Raw genomic sequence first — 13734 nt, 5'->3', positions numbered from 1 at the left:
GGCTCGAAACATTATCACATGCTATTAGCACTGTATCACTATTCATTAGGTCGGATGGCTAGCCGGGAGTTTCTGGAGAGATGAAGAGAGCGAGAGGGAAATAAGGAGGGTGTTGCACAGAACAAATGTAGAAAGAAAGTGGCACGGGAGGAAGATCTGTGAAAAAGATGAAGGCTGGCTTGCTCCGATCCCTCACTCCGTGTCAGAGATTCAACATCCAGGTTTAAGAAGAAAACAGCAGTACATCAGAGGGAAATGGGACATGTGCGGTATTTAACGTTGCACCAAGAAAAAAACAAATTCTTATTGTCATAACGTCTGTAATACATGGTGGCCCAGACGCCTGTACGACGTCAAAACCTATATTTAAAAAAAAAAGGATTTGTGTTATGAGCCCATAAAAGATTCCTGTAAACACTGCGTGATCACAGAAATGCATTAAACAATGCTGTCACCGAGACACGCTCGACTCTCGGGGCCCTGATAACTGCTGCTGTTCTGTATAAAGCAGAGACTGAGGAGCAGTACAGCCGTCCCACTATCAGAGGGAAACATTAGTCGCTGTCACATTCGTTTGCCTTCACACAGACAACAGTTTAGTGTATCATCGAAGCCAAAAATAATTCTCATTTCTGAGATCTATTGGCGCCGTGCAAGTTGAAGAGACACTTGAAATCAAGCACACATTTGCAGAGCAGATCAGAGGAACGCTGTTTTAGTAGCTTGGGTAATCGAGAATGATTATGCATGCTATCAAATGCGAAAACAATGCTGTTTTTTTTGTAGCCGCTTCTAATGAGCATGATCATTACAGCGCATGTAAAGTAGGAAAAAAAATTCCCACTCTGTTGTGAACCACTGTCGGAGCTTGCGTGCAAGTTTACAAAGTAATAGTTTGTCCTTCCCCTTCCCCCCTTTTATCTAATTTTGGTCTAAGAGCCAGCAGTAATGAATTGGCTAATCACAGTTATCTGGCCTATTCAAGTGCTTTGTAAAGCAAATCAATAAAGCTTGGCACTGAGCCAGCCATCCACTTTGACAAACGTTGCTAGCTAATCTATTTCTGTTTTCTCTTTTCTGTCCTAAAGATGTTTACCCATTCCCTGTCCCCTTTCTCGCCTTGTGCTTCGGCAAGGTCAACCGGGAAATTGAAGACAAAAAAAGAAAAAGAAACTCATAATCTGTGCCAGCTGGCAACTCAGAGGACAAAAGTCAAGCAGTGAGCGTTTAAAGCCAGAGACAGACATTTTGGCTTTGATTGGTAGAAGTTTTGGAAGTCATTGGAGCTCTCAGACGTGCACCTCGGGCAAGAGAGAGAAAAAATAAGAAGGCTTGTACCCGTACCATGCTGTTTCCACGGTAACAGATCAATAACAGCGACTTAACAACTGATAAGAATTTCTATGAATTTCAAACGTTCTCCCTGTAGTGCACACCTTGGCTGCAGACTAAACAGGAATGTTGATAGGCGGCGGGGCCCGGCGTCCCAACACGACACCCTTGCATAATGTCTTTGACATATGTTCCTTGTGTTTCAATTGCACATAAAACATTGGATTGCCTGGATGCGGGCTAGTAATACCATGTTCATGGGAATAGAGACTGACGGAAACATTTGGGAATATTCAGCCTTATTTTCACTTGTTAAATTCCTTCGGCCTAACCGGGAAGACATGGATTTGGGTAGTTGGCAGCTATTGATGTGGCTTCCTTAACCTAATAGCGCTGCGGTATTGGTAAAAAAAAAAAAAAAAACACACACACACACACGATTCACCACCGCAGGCTTAGTATGACTCAGAGACTCTATATACGAATGTGAGAGCAGAGCCAAAATCAACATCTTATTTTCCATTTTTAAAATGTTCATGGGCTAGGTAAGTGATGCTGCTATTTAATTATTTCTTAGATTGAATTGAGGAAAACATGTTTAAAAACTCAATCACAGCCATGTTCGTTCTATAAATAGACATACGTGGTTGTCCAACAACAACGAGTTGATTGATCTCACTCATGCAGTTTGTTCCAACTACGGGAATTTACGAGAGTAAATTGTTGTCTACAAACCAAAGTGTGTTCCAGTGAGAAATCTAATAAATGAAAAAAGTATTTTAGTACATTAATGAATAAGACCCGCTCTAAACATATGCACATATACTGTATGTGATTCTGTCTGTGTGTCTTTTGGGATATGGCTATACTGCCATGGATGCATGATGCTTAAAAACTGGCTGAATTAAAGTGGCTAAATTAAGCCTACATTAATCAAATCTGTCAGTATAAGGTATGTACTATGCAAGTATTGGTCTCCTGTTGTTGGATAATGAAAAAAGGCTTCTGCGGACAAACTGGCCAAGAAAAGGCCGTGCAATTAGAGAAAGAAAATGGAGAGGGACACAGATAGAAGGAGTGAAAGCAGCAGAGAGCTGTTCGAATGTGATTAATGAGATCACTGCAGGGTAGGCAGTGTCATTGTAATAGGCTGAGTACGAGAGAGAAGGAGGAAAAGAGTGAGGGGCTAAAACCGAGAAAGGGACAGGAAGCAAGACAGAGAAGAAAAGGGGAAGAAAAGGAGATGGGACAGCCAGTTGACTGACCAGGGTAGATTTAACTCTACTGCTATGACAAGAAAGAGCGAATGAGATATAAGATATAAGGTTTGGATGAATGGAACGGCAGGGCCTTTCAGTCCCCCCCCCCCCCTAGTCCTTAGAGAACCCTGGACCAGGGTTTGGAGACAGAGGGCTTGTCCTCCAAAGACACAGCCGGCTGCTTGGGGCCATCGGCCGCCTCTTTATCTGGCACAGGGTTAAGAACCGAGCAGGAGGGGGGGGTCAAGGGGAGGTCAGGTTCTAAAAAGCTCATGCAGACATCCTACCAACTCGATGAAGAGGCTAGTCATCAGCTACACTATGGATGGTTATGGTAAATAAACACCTATGGCAACCACAGACACACTCAAACATACTCATTCAACTTGGCACATGACAGTCATTGTTTCAGGCTTAAGACCTTTAAACAGCGGGGCTTCGGCTTGAAGGATGGTGGGCAGTCCATCCAGAAGACACCCTCCGGCCGTAGTTCAGCGATTCTCCAGATGCAGTGTCGAATTTACTGTGACTCGGCCTCTTTGAGGGAGTGCTGCAGGTTGTGTTTGGAGGATAAATGTTATTTTACTAGCAGAAGCTTTCTGCAGGCGATGCGTGGCTACCAGCTGTTGCCAATGGGCAAACTGAGGCGGTATTGTTTATCATTTAGTTTAACATAATTTAATAAGGTTGCAGGCAATCCAGCAGGATAGTCCTGCAGTTTGCTGTTAATATTTACACATTAGCACTTTCGTTCCAGCTAAAATACTCATTTTGTCAGTGTGTAAACTTGCTTTCATAAATAGTGTTGATTTTCATTGAAACAAATGTTTAACAAAGGGATGGAATTATTTGCCGTGTGCAGGATTATTTGAACCTCATCATTCAATCTGAAACAAGGTAATGTCATTTCCATTATAGAAGGCATTCAATGAGAAATGTGTGATTATGACGATTGGAAACGTGTTCTACCTTGTGGCAATTGTGAGGATGCTTTTCATTTGTAATTGTATTTCTTTTCATGTTGGCTCGAGGTTAATGCAGGTCTTGCGGCCACAAAAAAAAGATGTTTAATAAAGCTATTAACATGATTACTTCTCTGTGCTTGTTTATTTGCAATCCCACGTGAGAGAACTAATGACCAACCACAACGGAAAGCAGTTATTAAAATGAAAATGAAGCGGGTTTGTGTTCATATAAAAGTTCATAGATCATGGCAGTATGCTTGTGTGTGGATGTGACTTTGGGGAGTCGGATAACAGGAAACGGGCTTCCAATTTGGTTTTTGCTCCATCATATTTATTGGTAGTTAGGTTGAGTTTGTTGATCATTTTGTTTCTCCATTGCCTGTCCTTTCCCACCTGTCCTCCTCTTCCCCACACAGGGGGGGGGGCGCTGAAAGGCCCTGCCGCTCCATTCATCCAAGCCTTATATCTGCTTCTCCTTAGTTGTCTGTCTCCATGTCTCAATTCCCTCCTTCTTTTATCAGCTTGACAATAAAGGTATGCTACGGCGAATGGGGGGGCCCGAGGCTCGAAAAGCAGAGTGACAACAAAATCTGTTTAGCCTATCCCCCGCTGCCACGTAGAAATCTAGGCCAGGCTGTGCCAGACCTCAACCAAAGCAGGGCCTAGAAAAGGGAAGCAGGTGAGCAGCCTCTGGGTCGACAAGCTACAGACTGGCAAAGCTCTCGGATCACGTTTCCTCTGAGGGACGCCAATCCAAGGACTAACTCTTTGAGGCTGATTAGGGGTGAACAGAGCACAGAAGGGTGAGAGAGGAGTCGGGAGGGGAGGGGTCGCCGCTCGTCGGCCCCCCGTAGGAGCAGCTGCCTGCATTTACGAGCCTTTCAAGTTGCCGACACTTCATGCCCTATGATCAGCTGCTACCTTCAGAGGGCACGCTGCCTTCCCGACGCACGCATCCTCTCTGTCAAATCGGGCCAGTGGGGGGGGGCAGGTGAGCCAGACGTTCGCCGTCTGCTTCGTTAACCGGTTCAACAGGCCTTTTCCACTTAAACACCTGAATCACCCTTTCAAGTTGCCCACTTCGTCTGCCAGCGGCATCATCCAAACCAATTCCTGATTAGCCATCAGGGCATGATGCGAACAATTAATACAGCCGACTTCAATTCAACAACCGATTCCATCAGCCTCATTTTTGGCTGTCTGAATCAAGAAAACAAAGCATACTGACGAGATGCTACCCTACCACTGCTAGTACATATGTTACGTTTAAATATATTTTGAAAACATGGTGACAGCTTAGCAGGCAGCTCATAGCTAACAGCTCTAATAGTGAAAACAACTCCAACAGTGCCGACAGCGCAGCGCGTTTATATGTGGGAGGATTGGAGGGCGAGCGCTACGCTTCCCGCGGAAAAAACACATGAGCTGTAACCACCGAATGAGTGCGGTGCAAAGAGGGCAGCCGTGAGCTGACCAGTGCGGCACACTCGCATGCGCTGTGAGGCTATGAAGACAAAAGCTCAGGGAATCATCATCACCACACCACACGGAGAGTGGCCTCATTCTCTCCTCACGTTGATCACTCCTCCATTTCTTCACATTTGCAAATAGCTGCCTAAAACGAATCTTTAATGAATAAAGGTACATGAAGAAAGCATGGAATACCATATCGGGTTCAACGATGTTTAACCCCTGCTGCTCTACAAGGAAGCACTGACGTTTATTCTCATCTGATTAACAGATGAATCCTGAATGTGCCTCAGATGGGCTTGGTTTAACACCCCCTCCCCCCCATTCATCCATTGCTGGGATGTCTTTCAATATCCAGTTTTACATGTGCGGCCTTGCCCTCCATCTCAATCTATATCAAAGGATGTGCTCCCTGCAGCTCCTCTCTTCCCTAATGCCGTTGTTGCTTCCCACCAATCCCAGTCCCCGAGTGGGATGGATCTGTGCTCAAGCACCGAGTGCACCACACACAGCCAATTCCAATTTAGATGATGTAAGTCTTGGATAAAGGGTATTCGGAAAGAAAATGCAGAGCAGATCGCATATCTCTGTATCCGACTTGCGGAGCCCTCGAGCAGTCTTTTGGTCTTTGGGTACATTGGAGTGATAATGGAGACGATGGAGCCTGGTGAGCATCAATGTAAACCTAGATCTAGAATTTAAATAGGACATTAACTCCTGGGCAGTGACCTTATGCTTTCATGTATGAGGCTCTAGGTATCTCTGTAGGACTCAGCACAGATGTTTCTGCTCATAGAGTGTCGTTTAATTAATGTAAACTTTCAGCTTGAAAACGGGCATACAGTTAAAAATGAAAAAGTATTACTTTGGCTAAAACTACATGGCTTTGTTAAGACAATAAAAAGTTCAAGGTTAGGTTTATGAAAATATGGGATTAAATAACGTCGTTGTTACATAAAATAAGTCAGGCTTTGGTTGAACGGTGGTGAAATAAGTCAACTTTGACTTGTTTTCACACAGCACATGAACAGTTGTGTCCTGTCTGAGTCATGTATCATATTTAATAACCAGCCATTCCTCTCTGACCTATATAGACTTTGAAACTCTTCATAACAACTTGTGTTGGTCTAAATGTCAAATATGGATGCATTGGAGTTGAGGGCCTGGTGCATCCAATACAAATGTTAAAGAGTGCTTTGTTGCATCGGTATAATATTCTGCGTGTCACTGATCAACTCTCTAAAGAGTTAGGATTGAGACTGGATTGCTGGTGTACAGCTTCTGGTGATATCTCAGAGTGGACTAAAGGTCTCGTATTGTTCCTGATTTATAACTGGTTTCCGTTTTGCAAGAAAAAGTACACAAAGGCCTTAGATATTGATTTCCCCCCAGCAGCTTTCTGCTGAGGTGAACATCTACCGCCCTCCACAATCCATCATTGCCTCCAGGGTGCCACCCAGAAGTTCACCACCACTCTTTGAAAGCCTCATGACACTCAGGCAACAGGCTCCTACAGTTGTATGATAGTACTCCGTTTCACTCTTGGTTGGGATGGAACATTCTCCAACTTTTATGAGATAAAGACGTTTTTGTTTGAACCTACACCACACAGGGAAATGTAGGCACTCCACACACTGTGCATGTGATCACAGAATGTGAGAGCTAGTATACTGGATGAGGCTCTTATTGTTTGGAATATATATTCATGCACCTACCTTCTTAACCCCTCTTCCTCAATCAATCCCCTGCAAAAGCCGTGCACAGGCAGTGGAATATCCGCCAACACTACAAACCCCTGCTTTGCCATGCTCCAGCTGAGCCCAGGGAAACAGCAGCATATACAGGAGCTGGTCTGCAGGGAGACCGAGAAGGTGTGGGGGGGGGGGAGCGTGATTGAACGGGGAAGTGGGAGTTGGAGGGCAGGGGGTTTGGGAAGGGAGCCAATCCAATTACAGGCAGCGTTGCAGCCCTGGTTTCTTTGGCGACACTAAATTCACATTTCAACGGTCTCTCCCTCCCTCCCTCCCTCCCTCCCTCCCCCAGAACCTTCCTCCTTCTCCTATCTCTGCCTCTTGCTGCTTCTCTTTTCCTCATCATGGCACACACTCACACCCCCTTAACCGTGCAGGCCCACACACCCTCCCCTTCCCCATCTGTCCGTCTCTCTCGGTGGCGCTAAAGAGGTTAACGGTATAGAACTGTATCACCAGCAAAGCATCAAATCTTGTCACCCTATGGCTGTGTCATGCTTCGATCTGAAGGAGGCCTGCGGCCTTCTACCCCGTCTACACATCCGACGTAACTCTGTAGGAGCTTATCCCGCCTTCTGCAGAGGAGCTGCAGCCAGGGGTCACACTACATCGGGTCACCGAGGGGATCAATGGGGCAACACTCTTTGCCCATTCATCAAAATTAATAAATATTGCAATGAAAAGTAAATCTGATAATCTTAGATTGATGAATATTTTTAAAAAAATCCTTTCTGATATAGCTCATAGGGAACTAAGCTTAAAAAGTCTAGACGGAATGCCTGAGAGCCTTTGTTGACATTACAAGCACATTTAGTGTTGATGGCATCTTTTGCAGCAGAGTGCTTTTAGCAAACAGACCTCTTGCATTTTCTAAATTAGGCTATCTAATGGGGAGAGGCTGTGAGCTAATTATTATAAAAGGGAAACAACATGATGCTCGTTACATGAAGGTTCCGCTAGTACAAGTGGTTTAACAACCCAACTCTCGTGGACCCCGGCTCAGTGGTTGAATGCTCCACAACGTCTTCCTGCAATGGCCACCCCCAACTCCAGGTGAACTTAAATAATAATAATGGAAACAGATTCCCCCCCCCATACATTCATGAGGAGCACACAATGCTAGTTTGCATGGATTCCCAAGCTGGGGAAGGGAAATGACATCTCGAGTACGGAAGGAAAGGGAGAGATTTAACAATATGCAAGCTCTGACTGTACAGAGGGGAAAACACTCTTTTCTGTCTCACTTAATTTAAATAAATCAAAAAAGGTGCTCTATTATTTAACAGCTCAAGCTGGGGATTACATGAGATGAATTTACTCCACCACGTGCTGATTGATGTATTGATTTAATTATGAATAGATGGAGATCAAAATAAACCAGGCCGGCACTGTTTATTTGTTAGATTTCCTCTCTTGAAATACCAAAGAACATGCAAAAAACTTCCCTTTGCAATGTTTTCCTCTGAGCACACAGCTGTTGTTAGGGGGAGGGATGACTGTATAAGCCACTTAGGGCCGAGGGACACACTCCTGCTGTCACTCAAACAGGCCGCCCCATGGGAGGAGGAGCTAAGCCTTCAAACGGCTGTCTAAATGTAGTCTAGAATCCGCCTGTCACAATTACAAATTCCGAATATATTGTCCTGGATATGATTCTGATTAACCATATGTTTGTTACTGATATAATGGTTTTATATTAGTTTATTCTGTTATGTTGCCTCATAGTTTTGAAAACATCAAAAACAAATAAGGTCATATCCATATATTGTACAATAAATGATCACGGTTGTACTAGATATTTTCATGATTTGTTAAACATGTGATTATCATGATAGGTGCAGTCTAGAAAGTTCTATCGGTAAGCAAGGTAAACAACCATGGTGACAGAATGCACACACACCAAAAAACCTAATGCACTCTAAAGCAGGTCGATAACAGTTTAATATTAGACCGCCAGTCGAGGCGTCAGTGCCTAAGCCTTAGTACTTTTAACAGGTACTAAGAAGAGAGATCACATGACTCCGGTGTTAATTAAACTACATTGGTTACCTGTAAGATACAGAATCCAATACAAAGTTGTATGTTTTTAAGTCTCTGCATGGTCTAGCCCCTGAATATGTTACTGATTTAATCAGCTGGAGTAAATCCAGTAGATCTCTACGTTCAAATGATCAGTTGCTTCTCGTGGTTCCGCGAACCCGTTTAAAATGTAAAGGTGATCGGGCCTTTTCTGTTGCAGCTCCTAGGCTTCGGAATGACCTTCCTCTGTCTGTAAAAACATGTCCTTCATTTGGGATTTCTTTCAGAGTGCGCTTAAAACCTACTTGTTTCCTTTAGCATTTGATAATGCTTTGTAAGGTTTGTACATCATATGTTTTGTATTCATTTTTTTTGTTTGTTTTTTTGTTTTGTTTTTTACTGTTTGTTTTACCTTCTGTACAGCACTTTGGTTCCACTTGTGGTGTTGAAAGTGCTTTATAAATAAAGTTGAGTTGAGTTAAACAGTGCAACAGCTGCTCCAAATTCATCATTTAAAAATCGAACTCATATTATTCCAAATCCAGAGCAATTATTTCCCTTGCCATTTAATTCTGTCAGTGGGAAATCTTCTCCAATACCTTGTTTCCTGTGGCTGGTGCATGACATCTATCATTAACTGGCTAGCAGCCCTTTACACTCTGTGTGGCTTAAATGTATTCTCTCACAAAAACCAGAAGGGTTTAGAGCACGGACCTCCTCTCGCTTTTACCCCTCAGCGAGCCACAGGCAGAAAGGTGCTTATTAAAATGAATGGACTAGTACAGGTTATTTAACACCGAGACACAAGAGCTCACTTAACAGGTAACTGACCACCACAGAGCTCCTGCTAGCCATCAATAATATTCCTACACTTTGAGAGCAGGCATTAAATATTAAGTGGATAAGTTTCCCTCTGACCATGAGACGTACATCTAGACGGAAATGAGACCGCGGACCTGTGGACAGTCTTCATGTATCCCAAAGATGAACAAAGCAGAACAACAGGAGTTTAACCGCTGGGAGGGAGAAGGAAAATAACTGGTGACGCACCTTCTTTAGCCGTCCACTCTTGGTGCCCACGAAGGCTACACAGTAACCGTTGTAGATATAGGAGGTGACAGAAGTCATTCGATCCCGAGTCTCGGTGTAGAGAGTGTGACCTGTCACCAGCTGAGAACCACCCAGCGGCTGGTTGATGTCCAGACCACAGAAGGAGTCGTCGATGGGCACCGGCTGCAGACACGGACAAGGGGAAAGAGTTCAGAGCAATGTGAAGGGAGGGCAACCTGGGAAAACATTAGAGAGGAGCTCATCACAATGAGACAAAAGTGCCACATTAAACATGGAATGACGAGAAATGTACTATATGGCAGGGGTGGGGGGCAACGGAAATACCTCAGACGGAGAGGCAGACTCAGAGAAGAAGACATTAGAGAGAGCATGGGCTGAGACCCAGAGGATTATAAAAGAAGACAGCTCGGAAAGGAGGAAAAATGAAGGTGACCGAGTGAGACAAAGAGTGATGGTCCAAATTGTGAAAATAGTTGCGGTGTCAGAGAGCGTCTGAGGCGGAAATGAGGGAGGCGAGAGGGGTGAGCCTGAGAGAGCGCGCGAGGGAGATCAGAGCGAGGTGGAGGTGTGCGGCAGAGTCTCCCAGCCAGACAAACGCTTGCCTCTCAGTTCCACTTTGCAGGCATGCCTCAGCTCCGCCTGACTGAACTCCACCTTGCTCTCACCGTGGCTCATTACCCTGACCTATCATCACACATCTGAAGGAAAACACATGCTGCATGATAACTACGTGCAGTGGCAAATACACTACCCGATGACTGTGCAACCCTGAGATAAGTGTTTAAGCGAAGAGGCTGCAATGAGCTGCATTTACTCATTCATTAGCAGAGAATGCCTGCCATGAAGTCTCATTAAGCTGTGAACTGTGTGTCTTGGAAGAATGGCGTAGAGCAAAGACTTGACTCCACCCTGAAGATATGAGGAGATGGTGAATTAAAGAGCCAGACAGCGAGCCTTTCTGGTGAATCAAAGTCAGGTGCGACGCTCTGAGGGTGAGTGGCGTTTAATTGCCATGTGGGGCAAAGTGAGACGGCCCAGCACGCCTCCCCGCGAACACATCGCATAGCAGCTTGCACACAAACTCTCTCGATTTCCCTCAGAAAGAAATGTCCCCTGTCAACAGAGACTCATTAAGTCTCTATCTGACACGACTGTACGTCTCTCTCTTCTTCGCTGTCAGAGTGGTACAAGCAGGCGAGGTGGAGGGACATCTCCCACTGTGGGGGGGGGGGGGGGCGGGTAAGCCCGTCACTGCACACCGCGGCTGTAAAACTTTAATGAGTGGTGCAAAGGCAATAATGCAGACAGGGAGCAATTGCCTCCGCTCTGTTGTCACGGCCCCCAAACTTTGTGGCATTTCCATGTATTTCCCCTGCTCAAAATAGCACAGAGTGCCAGGGGGTACACTACTGCAGAATTAAAAAAATAAAAATCTATTTGAGCATACACAATTGTTACAGTTCCAACTTGTTTAAAATAATGGCTTTTTTTCTTTTTAAATGTATCAGATGGGAAGGCAAGCGTCCGTCTCATGAAACAGCCGTGAGTTCCAGACGCCGGCCTATCAATAGCTGCCGGCTCCAACGCATGCCGCCATTCCCAACGTGGTCTTTTGGGAACAAAGACATTTGGTTCAGATTACATCTAGATTGTTTAGATGATGTACGCTTAGCAGACTTGGCTACCAAATCTGATCCACCCCCCCCGGGATTGCACATGGTTGAGTCTCCCCGTACACCTTGCAGCTGATTCTTTTCGTTCTCCCTCCTCTTTATCACAAATCTCAGAAGCAGTGATGAAATGCAGATTTGCAACGTCTCTGACTGTTTCGCACAGATTACGTTGGTTATCTTTAGCAGAGCTGTGGTGAGACCGAAATAGACTGTAACCCTGTGTGATTAATCCTTATCGAACAACTCGCAATTCAGTGCAATAGTTATGCTTCTTGCTGGGGAAACACAGGTGTGCTTCCACGGTCGACTGCACACTCAGGTTTTCCGAGGTTCTGAGTGAAGGATGAATTGCATGTGGCGGGATATCTGCTCTGGGAGTTTCCCGCCCAAGGTATATCGGTGGTATCCTGCTTTGCTCTCATGAGAAGTTAATAAGTTGTTGGGGGATGAGGCAAAAGTAGGACAGGATGATAGTGTTAGTCAGAGACACACACACACACACACTGACAGCTTGTTACAGAAAGAATCCCATCATATCTGTCCTCCTTGGGAGTGACTACAGAGATGGTGTGAGCCTCCAGATGGCAGAAGGCTGGACGGCTGAGTGATAAATCTTTGATTGGCTGCCGTGTCAGGATCCCCTGGCTCAGCCTCAGCTCCACTCGCAGCCTCAGCCCCGGCCCGCATGTTGGCATACACAGCGCGGGACGTCTGCACGGCGGCAGTGAGAGCCGGGGAGGTCATTAAGGTAGCTACCCGCTGTAAGCAATGGGCTATAGAGGAAAGGTACCACCATGGCACGTGTGGGGAGAAACTAGCAAATAAATAATAAAAACAAATCTCTGGTGCCTAACCTTGATGCCGCTCAGAGTTCGATCGAACCCAAAGTGCTCTAAAAATATCGGGAACATGTTTATTTAAGAAACACTAGCGGTGAAACACATGTGCACTTTAAAGCAACCACAAGTGAGTTGGAAGCTTTTAGCAGCAATCCGACAAAACAAGTTTGCATTGTTGATATATCAGGTTCTTAAATGTAATTTGTATAGGCTTATAAGAGTTCCTCATCTGCCTTATCCATATAACACAATGGATTTATTGGCTGCTCTTTGAGCATGAGGACATGATCAGTCTGATTTTCATCACAAGTCTTGTGGTGTACAATGGGAAAGGATTGCAGAAACCTTTCGGAGTGCATTCCTAAATAAGGGAGTGGGAGGTTGATAGAAAAAGAATAGAAGTGGAGACAATTCCAAAATCAATGTAGCAGCAGGTTCACCACATCTTAAACTAAGCGGGCATGCGGCAAGTTCCAGACTCATTCAGGTGAGATTTAATGCTGTATAGACTAAAACTAGCACTTAATGCTTAAAACCGGCCATTTCCTTTGTACTGGTTAAATGATCATGAAAAACCGTCAGTCCTTCTGATCATTTTCTACGTTTTCCAGGTAAAGGCTGGCATCCATATGAGCACAATGAGATGATCTGAAACTCCTCTGGCAAACTGAAAAAAGGCTGAGCTTTGAGCTTCCACTGTTAAAGTTGAGCTAATAAAACTCAAAAAGCTCCTGTTTGAGATAATGTCGCCATCCTCTTTACAATCACCCCTGACATTGCGCTAATGAGGAATGTAGTGATTTTAATAAGATTGGTCGAAAATGCATTTAGACCTTCACTACACTACAAACACACACGTACACAAACAGTAATGAACTAGTTACACTTACACACACGTAGCTACAGTAGTCATTAATATTGAATCCTCTTAAATTCCTATTAGCAATTAAAGAATGAAAGCACAAAGGACTGTATCCTCTTGGGAAAGAGGGAAAATCAGGAGACCTCATTCTACTTGAAAGCATGCAGCAGATACATGTAGTGCAGCATAATTGGTGGGTTTCAGAAGGAATAGTCTGGTGTGTGATCCCCACGCCCCCCGGGGTGGTGTGTTTATTTGTGTTGTGCTCGAGGAGATTATCACTTTGGTGGTTGTCAAGAAAAATAAATCGGCCCTCATTAATGCATCTTCCATTGAAATGTACTTGAAAGTGCATGTTCTTCTGATATCGGAGCTGCAAAACAATTATGCATAATTACATGCAGTGTGAGAATCATTTGATAACAGAGAGTCAGCTGTGCAAGGCAGCCAAAAGCATTTCCTCACAAGCGCTGTGTTTATTTTGCCAGCAGCA

At 44.6% G+C, this 13734-nt stretch overlaps 1 protein-coding gene across 2 annotated transcripts in view; it reads right to left on the bottom strand.

Moving 5' to 3' along the window:
• Nucleotides 1-13734, bottom strand: part of plxna2 (plexin A2) — a 146797-nt gene that overhangs the window by 109874 nt on the left and 23189 nt on the right. For both annotated transcript variants that reach the window (XM_062565349.1, XM_037478430.2), the window contains one exon: nt 9847-10029. In XM_062565349.1, the coding sequence (XP_062421333.1) occupies nt 9847-10029 (183 nt within the window). The remainder of the gene's footprint in view (nt 1-9846; nt 10030-13734) is intronic.

Source organism: Pungitius pungitius, chromosome 1 (genome assembly GCF_949316345.1).
Source record: "Pungitius pungitius chromosome 1, fPunPun2.1, whole genome shotgun sequence".
NCBI lineage: Eukaryota > Metazoa > Chordata > Actinopteri > Perciformes > Gasterosteidae > Pungitius > Pungitius pungitius.
This window is presented reverse-complemented; position numbering and strand designations above follow the sequence as displayed.